Source organism: Tupaia chinensis, unplaced genomic scaffold (assembly GCF_000334495.1).
Source record: "Tupaia chinensis unplaced genomic scaffold, TupChi_1.0 Scaffold000251_1, whole genome shotgun sequence".
In the NCBI taxonomy this organism is placed as follows: domain Eukaryota; kingdom Metazoa; phylum Chordata; class Mammalia; order Scandentia; family Tupaiidae; genus Tupaia; species Tupaia belangeri.
The window spans coordinates 1,095,187-1,105,531 of NW_006159731.1; the positions used below are offsets into that span (position 1 = coordinate 1,095,187).

The 10,345-nt window shown below is 36.7% G+C and overlaps 1 protein-coding gene across 2 annotated transcripts in view; it reads left to right on the top strand.

Annotated features, from left to right (window-relative positions):
* Window positions 1-10,345, top strand: part of MIER3 (MIER family member 3) — a 41,144-nt gene that overhangs the window by 24,183 nt on the left and 6,616 nt on the right. For both annotated transcript variants that reach the window (XM_014587985.2, XM_027772059.1), the window contains 2 exons: window positions 1,047-1,128; window positions 4,172-4,266. In XM_014587985.2, coding sequence (XP_014443471.1) covers window positions 1,047-1,128; window positions 4,172-4,266 — 177 coding nt within the window. The remainder of the gene's footprint in view (window positions 1-1,046; window positions 1,129-4,171; window positions 4,267-10,345) is intronic.

Here is a 10,345-nt window from a genome sequence, read left to right on the forward strand (position 1 = left end):
TTGACTTAGCATTTTCTAAATACTTGTGTACCTTTAGATACAGAACACTCATCTCCTGTGGCATATAGGAGTGGCAATATTGCCTGTATATTGCCTGTAAAAGGTTTTTTGAATGCTCCTAGTTTTGCCCCCCTGGCATAATTTTGTCCCTTTCGTGTATCATTTTTACTCTGTATCTCCAAATAGGTGATCCTCGCTGACGAGTACCCAGATATAGGTAGTCTCAAACTTCAATCCCAAGTAACACAGAGAAGTCGTGCTAACCAAACTGAAAAATAGTTTTGGCATGTGTCAAAAAGAAATCCCATTGGGTTTGTATATTGATATTTTGTTAAGTCTATAAATCAATTTTGGAATACTTAGCACTTTTAAAACATTAAACCTTCCATTTGAAAACATCAGTAGCCTAATTGATACATAAACCTATTGAAACCTATTAAAAGTTTGTCAAAATATTGAGCCATTCTTACAATCTTGAAACTTAATTAGGAAGGTGATTTATTAAACTTTCAATTGAATTCTTTCTGCCGCTATTTGTTATGTTAACAATTTCAAAAATAAATAATGGAAAGAAATTATAATCAGAAAAAGGACCTTATGTAGTAGATGCAAATAATTGAAGCCATTATAAATTCCATTTGCATTGTACTGGCCCTTCCATTCTAAGTATGGTGCAGTTCCTTTCTATTAAGACTCTAAAAGACATGGAGGGAATGACATCAAGACACATTTTAATTTCCCAACAAGAAAGTCATTTAAAATAGGGGAATTTCTCACCTGAGGAGGCCAAGTAGTTAAATCTAATGTATCTTAATGATACAAACAGGAGTGAGAATGAACAAACTCATGGAGTACCAGATTCATTCTGCAGGGTAGTTACATAGACCAAATACTTGAGCAGTCATACCATCAAATATCCTGAAACTAGAGAATATTTTAGCCAGTGTTTGTCAAGACAATTTACGATATACCTGTTTTTGTTTTTGTTTTTAAATGCTGTTAAGCATAAACTGTTGGTAAATTTTATTTAATTTTCCCCGTTCTAGGCATTGTATGAACTTCTAAAATGTAACCACAACATAAAGGAAGCAATTGAAAGGTATTGCTGCAATGGAAAGTCTTCTCAAGGTAAGAGGTACTTGGGTCAGAGAGAGGGAAATAACAGAGATGGTCATTTGGGACCAGCAGAGTAATATAGAGAATAGTGTAATCACCCAACACTTTTGTGAGGTCTCTGTTCATCTTCACAGCAAATAATTTTACCTTTTGCTGCTCCCTATTTTTAGACGTATCAGAGATTGTTCAAATACAGATTAGTTATCCCACCCTCGTCACCTCACTTTCTTTGAATAAATAGTTAGGGAACAAAGCAGACCCCAGAGATGAGAATATGTTCAAAGTAATTAGAATGATTTTATTGAAAAGGATTTTTTTATTCTTTTTTATAAAAACAGACAGGGGGACTGGCAGGTGGCATGGTGGTTAAGGGCAGTGGACTTCCACATGGCCCACCATGGTTTGAGTCCTGGACCTGGAGGCTTGCTTTCTTATTTTCCCTCTCTATCTGTGTGTGTGTGTGTGTGTGTGTGTGTGTGTGTGTGTGTGTTTGTGTGGAAATATTTAAAAAATAAATAAAGTTAAATAAAATAATACTTAAGAAAAACCAGACAAGGACCAGCAGTTAGCGTAATGGCTATGTTGCTGAACTCCCATGTAGTCGACCACGGTTCGAGTCCCGGACACGGTGGCTTAAACTCACACCAGGCGCGTGTGCGTGAGTGCCCAAGATCCCAAGAGGAGAATGGAGAAGAAGAGATTGCGGCGTGGCCATCCTCTCTGGGGGGTGATTTCTCGCTTTCTGTCTCTCTGTCTCTCTCTGTCTTTCTCGCCAGCGCATGCGCCCTATAGCAAAAACCTCTCCACAAAAAAAAAAAAAAAGAAAGAAAGAAAAACCAGACAGGAAGTAAAAAAGAGATTAAGGATTTTAAAAAAGAAATATACACATATTTTGTTGAATATATTGCAAGAATTATGTTTTTAGTAATTATTAATCACAGTTTAGTTTTTGTTTTATGTGTATAAAGTAATTCACTTGTATTTCAGTACTTTCTGTCATGTAAATGGATTGCATGCACTTTTGCTTTTATTAAGTATATGTAGAGTCAAAATAATACAGTATTAAAAATGGCTTGGAAAAATATGAAGACTGAAAAAATACATTTAACCTTGCAGATTGAGATAGCATATTAAAATATCTCCTTTGGTAAAAGCTGCTGCTTTGAAAAAATTATTTTAAGCTCTTAAAACTCTCAAAAACTACATATTAGTTTTTTTCCATAGTTCAAACTATTTTTCACCTTTATGTGGACTATACAGTTAATGGCTTTGGGGACCTGGTCCCAGTATCATTGAGTGAGATACTTCAGAGATACAGAGAAGTAATTCTTAAGTCTAGGCTATGACTTTGTGAAGACCTTCATCTCTGCCCCAAGTAGATTTTGAATTCCACCCTTAACATCTACTGGGAAGTTGAATGCAACTTAGCATTTTTTAAGAGTATAGACTATTTGTGGGGCCAGCAGGTGGTGTAGTGGTTAAGGCTCTGGACTCCTATATGGCCGACTGTGGTTAGAGTCCTGGATCTGGCAATTTAAGACTCACGCTGGGCATGCGTGCATATGTGCCCAAAATTCAAGGAGGAGAATGGAAAAAAAAGGATTGTGGCTATCCCCCCTGGGTATTGATTTCTCACTTTCCCTCTCACTGTCTCTCTGGCAAGCTCACGCACCCTATGGCAAGACCTTAAAGAAAAGAAAAAAAAAAGAGTATGGGTTAATGGTTATTCCCTTTGTATTTTAGACTATAGCACTCTACACATTGATTTAAAATAAATATATAGTTCTTCAAAAAGCTCATGCTAATGCTGTTATGAAAAAAGCTGTGTATGAGATTCAAATGCTTTTTGCCCCAAAGTAAACTCATACTTTAATTCATGAAAGTAAGAAATCATCCTTCATGGGGAATGGTCACTCTGTAATCCCTTTTCCTCCATCTTTCTCTCCCTTTAGGATTTTGGGCACACATCACATGTGCTGGTATGTCTCTCAGGCATTAGGTCCAGGACTTGAACTGTGTGGTCCGCCATGTGGGATCCAACTGCCTTAACAACCGCATCAGAAGCTGGCCACATAGTTTTTCATAATGCACTTTCCATGAACTTTTTCAAGACCACTTATGCTTCATTCGTGATCTCTAATTATTAAAGAACTTAATGGTTTTGACGTAAGACCAAATAAGGCTTTTTTCTAAACTTTTTTTAAATTTTTCTAATTTAAAACAGTATTGCTCATTGTTTAAGAAAGAACAAATTGGGACCAACAGATGGCATAATGGTTACATCACTGGACTCCCATGTAGTCGACCATGGTTCGAGTCCCAGAGCCAGCAGCCTAAAACTTATGTTGGTGCGTGTGCATGTGTGCCCCAAAATCCCAAGAGTAGAGTGGAGGAGAAGAGACTGTGGCATGGCCATTCCTCCTGGGGGATGATTTCTTAATTTCTGTGTGTCTGGTGAGTGCATGCACCCTGTAGCAAAAATCTCTCTTAAAAAAAAGAATAATTAGAAAAGTGGTCATAAATTATAGAATTTTATCCAGTAAAGCAGAGGAATAAAACCCAGTATTTAGTTTTATATTCTAGGTTTTTAATTTTTTGTTTCTGGTTTTTTGTTTGCTTGTTTTTGTTTTGCTAGAGGGCATGTATATTTGCCAGACAGAGGGAAAGTGAGAAATTACCCTCAATGAGGATAGCCACACCACAGTCCCTTCTCTTGGTATTTTGACCATGGATGCACATGCACCTGGTGTGTTTTTCAAGCCCAAGACTTGAACCATACAATCAGCTAGTGGTATCCAGCTCCTTTAACACTCCATAGCACTGGCTCGTCCTCTAGGTTTTTGGTACGATTTATAGAATGCATAGATAGATTCTATATATTCTATAGAATGCATACTTTTGGTAATCCTAACTGAAATCTCCTACACACATAACTTTTTGTGAGATAGAGAGGGAGAGAATGTTTGTCCTTTTACAGAGAAAATGTACTGAAAATAAATCAGTGATGCAAGTAAGACTTCTGAGGCAAATGAATTTTGTTTTACTGTTTTTTTAGAAGGAATGACGGCATGGACAGAAGAAGAATGTCGAAACTTTGAACATGCACTCATGCTTTTTGGAAAAGATTTTCATCTTATACAAAAGAATAAGGTAAGTCAGGGAAATTAGTACAGAGAACTTGCTTACTAATCATCCAATTTATACATCACTTGAATAGAAAATAAAGCAACCACTTGTTAAGGTCCTCTTACCAGTAATATTTTTAACATCACTATGAATATGACTAGAAGTTGCTTGTAGATGCTACCATCTGCTTATAGGGTGACTGATACAATTTCCATGTATCTTTTGACATTAATGGTGAATGTAATATTCTTTTTTTTTATTTTGAAAGAATTATTTTATTTTATTTATTTATTTCCATTTGACCAGAGAGAGGGCAGAGAGAGAGAGACAGAGAGAGAGAAAGTGAGAAAGCAAGCTGCCAGGTCTGGGACTTGAATCGTGGTTGGCCATGTGGAAGTCCAGCACTGTTAACCACCATGTCACCTGCCAGTTCCTGTGATTGTAATGTTCTGTTCAAAGTGAATTCATTATTTTTTGAGGAAGTGTTATTCTGCATTTTTCTTTGAGTTTCATTTGTTTCCAAGCAATTTAGGGATTTGTGACATCAAAATGTTGCTCTTCAGCAGTGAGGACTCTAGCTGCCAGAAGAAACATTATCACTGAAAGTAACTAAAAAATAATTTTATTAGCTCCGATTGCTGGCCAGGATGAGAAACAACAGGAACACTCATTCATTGCTGGTGGAAATACAGAATTGTAAAGCCACTCTGGAAGACATTTTGGCAGTGTCTTATGAAACCAAACATATGCTTAAAATATGTTTAGCAGGTCTGTTCCTTGGTATTTACCAAATGAGTTGAAACATCCACACAGAAACTTATGCACAAATGTTTGCAGAAACTAGATGCTCTGTGAAGGGACCCACATGGGACGGTTCTGTGTTTGTGTCCTGAGACATTGCTGAGTATACCGGGTGCTTATGTGCATGTCACCCAGGGCTGGCTGAAGCTGGGTATGGAGCATGGCATAAATGACCTGTTGTGCGTGCTCTCTCTCTCACTTGTGAGAAAAAAAAAATACACTTAAAAATAACTAAATTTAGAAGAAACCAACATGAGGTGACTGGATAAATAAACTGTAGCACATCCAGACAACTATTATTCAGTGCTAAAAAGAAAAGAGCAGTTAAACAACCAGAGACACGAGGAGTCTTAAATGTGTCCTAGTAAATGAAAGAAGCCAATCTAAAAAGATTGCTTACTGTAGGATTCCAACTGTGTGACATTCTGGAAGAAGCAAAACTAGAGAGACAGTAGAGAGATCACTGGTCGTCAGGTGTTAGCAGGATGAAACAGTGTAGAGGATTTTAAGGGCAGTGAAATTATTCTAGATGATACTGTAATGATGACACGAGTCATTATATTGTGTCGTCAGAAAAGTCTTGACATTTTTCTATGCAAAAATATATCATTGTTGTCTGACAACCCAATATATTTATCAAAACCAGTAGAATAGGATGTATTTGGTGGTCAGGAAGGTCTTGATGTATTTTTCTGTTTCTCTATGGGCGAAAATGTGTCATGACTTTCCTGACGATGCAATACAACTGTTAAGAGCGGACCCTTAATGTAAACTGTGGGCTTTTGGTGATAATGATGTGTCAAAGTAGGTTTATTGTAACAAAGGTTCTAAACCATTCTGGTGTGAGATTTTGATGACGGGGAAGTAATGCGTGTGTTGGGAGCAGGAGGTGCTGTGAACCTAAAACTACTCTAAAGACTTGAGTCAAAGAAGAATGTATGGTGCATGCACACAGATACCTATTCCAGTAACTTGGAATAATTAAATAATTAAAACGTGCTTTGTTTATTATCTTTCTTCATCCTAAAGCATCCTAAGCAGGTTCCTAGAGCGTTTAGGTGGTTAGGTCAACATTTTGTGCCTTTTAAAGAAATCAGTAGACTTCATTATTTCTTTTCTTTTGGCTTTTTAAAAATATGTATTTTGGGGACCAGCAGATGGTGTAATGGCTATGTTGCTGGACTCCCATGTATTGACAGCGGTTCGAGTCCTGGACACAGTACCTTAAACTCACACTGGGCGTGTACGTGCGTGCCCAGGATCCTGAGAGGAGAATGGAGGAGAATGGATTGTGGCGTGGCCATCCCCCCAGGGGGTGATTTTTCGCTTTCTGTCTCTCTGTCTTTCTGGCGAGTGCACGCACCCTGTAGCAAAAACCTCTCAAAAAAATATTTTTAAAATATGAAAGAATACATGTGCATGCAAATAGGAAAGAGAGAGATGAGCACCTTCCTCAGGGTCTGATGATGCTGTGATCCTCTTTCTTCAGTTCTCCAGCTTGTTGCACATGCATCCATGTTCCAGACCAACTGGGCCAGGAATTCGAAACACAGTGTCTAGCATCTTGTAAGCAGCACATTACTGCTGCACCACAGAGCCTGCCCAGACTTGATTTTTTATAACAGTTTTAGGTTATAGCAAAACTGAACAAAACATGCAGAGTTCCCATATATCCCTCCACCCTTACAGTTTCACCTATTGTTAACATCTTACATGAGTGTGGTACATCTGTTATAGTTAATAAGCCAGTATTAATACATTAACATTAGGGTATACTCTGTGTGTTGTATATTCTGTGGCTTTTGACAGAAGTATAATGACGTATTCACCATGATAGCAGCATACAGAGGCGTTTTCCTGAACTAAAATTCCTGTGTTTTGCCTGTTCTTCCCTCTCTCCCATCTTTTTTATTTTTAAATATTTATTTAATTCCATTTGTTATTTTTTAATTTGACCAGAGAGAAATGGAGAGAGAAAGAAAGGGGAAGCGAGAAACCAAGCCGCCAGGTCCAGGACTCGAACTGTGATCATCCATGTGGGGATCCAGCGCCTTTTAACCACCATGCCACCTGCCGCCCCACCCCCTTTCTTATTTCTTCCCCTCAACTTCTAGAGCAAGCCCTGATTTTTTTTTTTTTTTTTTTGAGATTTTTGCCTTAGGGCACATGTGCTTGCCGGAGAGAGAGAGACAGAGATAGTGAGAAATCACCCCGTTAGGAGGGATGGCCATGCTGCAGTCCCTTCTCCTCCATTCTCCTTGGATCTTGGTCATGAACACACATGTACTTGGGTGATTTTCAAGCCAGTGGGTCTAGGACTTGAACCACCATCATCCATGTGGGAGTTTCGTTCTGCCACCTGCTGGCACCCAGCAACCACTGATCTTTTTACTGTCAGTACTTTTGCCATTTCAGAATGGTATGTAGTTGAAATCATACAGCATATAGTCTTTTCAGATTGGCTTCTTTGATTTAGCAACATGCATTTAAGCTTCCTCCATGTCTTTTTGTGGCTTGATAATTTATTCTTTTTTATCACTGGATAACATTCCATTGTGTGGATGTACTAGTTTGTTCTTCTACCTATTGGAAGATACCTTGATTGCTTTCAAGTTCTGGCAATTATGATTAAAGATGTTAAACATGTGTATGGGGATTTTTATATGAATGTTAAGTTTTCAACTCATTTGATTAAAAATCAAGGGTTGCTGGATAAATGACAAAAGTATGTTTAGTTTTGTAGGAAACTGCCAAATTGTCTTCCAAAGTGCTATGCCTTCTTGTATTTCCACCAGCAATAATTCGAATTCTGTTGTCACACATTTTCACTAGCATTTGGTACTGATAGTGCTTTGGATTTTGGTCATTCTAACAGGTTTTTTTAATGGCATCTTGTTTTAATGATAATGTTGAACATATCTTTTTTAAATGCTTGTTTGCCAGCTGTATATCTTTTCAGGTATGTTTTGCCTATTTTTTAATTGAGTGGTTTATTTTTCCTCATTGTTGAAATTGAAGAGCTCTTTGTGTATCTTATATTCTAGTCTTTTATCAGATAGGTGTTTTACAGATATTTTTCTCCCCGTTTGAGACTTGTCTTTTTATTCCCTTAACAGTATTTTTTGCAGAGTTGAAGTTTTTAATTTTTTAAAAAAATTTCATTCAATTTTATTAATTTATTTATTAATTTTAATTTGACCAGGAAGGGACAGAGTGAGAGAGAGAGAGAGAGAAAGTGAGAAAGCAAGCTACCAGATCCAGGAACCGAACTGCAGTCAGCCTTGTGGGAGTCCAGCGCCCTTCACCACCATACCACCTGTTGGCCCCGAAGTTTTTAATTTTAATGATTTCTGACTTACCAATTTTTTTCTTTGATTGTTCATGCTTTTGGTGGTGTGTCTAAAAAAATCACCCCCAAACTTAAGGTCACCTAGGTTTTTTCCTGTTATCTTCTAGGAGCTTTTGGTTTTGGTCTTATATTTAGGTCTGTAATCTATTTTGAGTTAATTTTTTAACGGGTCTAATAAAGGTCTGTCTAGATCTTTTTTTGCGTGTGATGTCCAGTTGCTGTTGTACCATTTATAGAAACAACTATCCTTTCTCCATTGAATTGCCCTTGCTTCTTCAGTCAAAGATCAGTTGAATGTATCTATCTGTGTATATTTCTGGACTCTTATCTTCTGTTTCATTAACCTGTTTTTCTACTTGCCCCCAAATTTAACACTGCCTTGATTACTGTAGCTATTATAGTAGGTCTTACAGTTAGATAGTGTTAAGTCCTTTTAGTTTATCCTTTTCCTTCAGGATTGTGTTGGCTAGTCTGGATTCTTCGCTTTTACATATGAGTTGGTTTGTTGATGAAATAACTTCTTGGAATTTTGGTTGAGATTGCAGTGAAATCATAAATCAAGTTGTGAACTAAACATCTTAATAATGACTCTTCCTATCTATGAACATAGAATATCTGTCCTTTAGTTCTTTTTTGATTTCTTTAATTAGTTTGGTGGGTATTTTTTAATATCTTACATGTATTTTATTATATTTATACCCTAGTATGTAATTTTGGGGACAATAATGTAAATGTTTATCATTTCAAATTTCAGTTGTTCATAGCTCATTTATAGGAAAGCAGTTAGCTTGTATGTTAAACTTGTATCTTGCCAACCTTGGAATAACTGCTTATTAGTTACATGAATGTTTTTGTTGATTCTTTGGGGTTTTTTATATAGATAGTCATCTGTGAGTAGAGGCATTTTATGTCTTCCTTCCCAATCTGTGTACCTTTTATTTCTTTCTTTTTTTAAATCTTCTTGCATTAGTTAGAACTTCCAAAATATAGTTGACAATTTCATGTTTTCTGTATGTATGAAAACCTAAAGTTTTTCCAAAGTTAAGATCAAGTGTTTTAGTGAATAGATTAAACATTTTAAAAGACGGCTAGGTTCTTTCTTTCTCTTTCTTTCTTTCTTTCTTTCTTTCTTTCTTTCTTTCTTTCTTTCTTTTTTTACTATCATCATAATCTTGTTTATATTACATTGGATTGCATGTAACTTTACAGTGTATTACATTGCTTTTTCAAAAGGGAATGCCATGCATGTCAGTCAGTACAGAGACATTACTCTCCCCACTTCATCATTCAATATCTTTTCATTGTTTTTCCCAATCATTATTATTATTTTTCCAATTATTTTTTTTAAACAGTCAATCACTATTTCTCATTTTGCTTGTAAAAAGACTTTACCCATCATGAAATACTTCTCAGACCAATCTAGTTGAGAATACTATACTCGTCATCATCAACAGGTAATAAGCCATATCTGTTTCCCACTAACGTCCTGCCTCTATTTGTTCTCTTGCTATCTTTCTCTATCTTCTTCTCTTCACACCCCCATTCCACACTGTCTTATTCTCGTTAAGTACTTTCACTGCTTTTATGTCCTCCAATATTTTGCTCTCTACCATAGAGTGTGGATAGTCGGTATATATTAAGTGGATACATACAATATCTTTCTTTCATAGCGTGGCTTACTTCACTCAGCAGTAGATCTTCCACATCTGACTACTTTCTATCAAATGCCAGGGTCTTGTTATTTTTTATGGCTGAGTAGTATTCCATAGAGCATATATACCACACTTTTCCAATCCATTCATCAGTTTGTAGACATTTAGGTTGGTTCCATGTCTTGGCAATCATGAATAATGCTGCAATAAACATTGATGTGCAAGCACTTTTCTGACTAAGTGTTCTCCTGTCCTTTGGGTAGATACCCAGAAGTGGGATTGCTGGATCAAATGGTAGTTC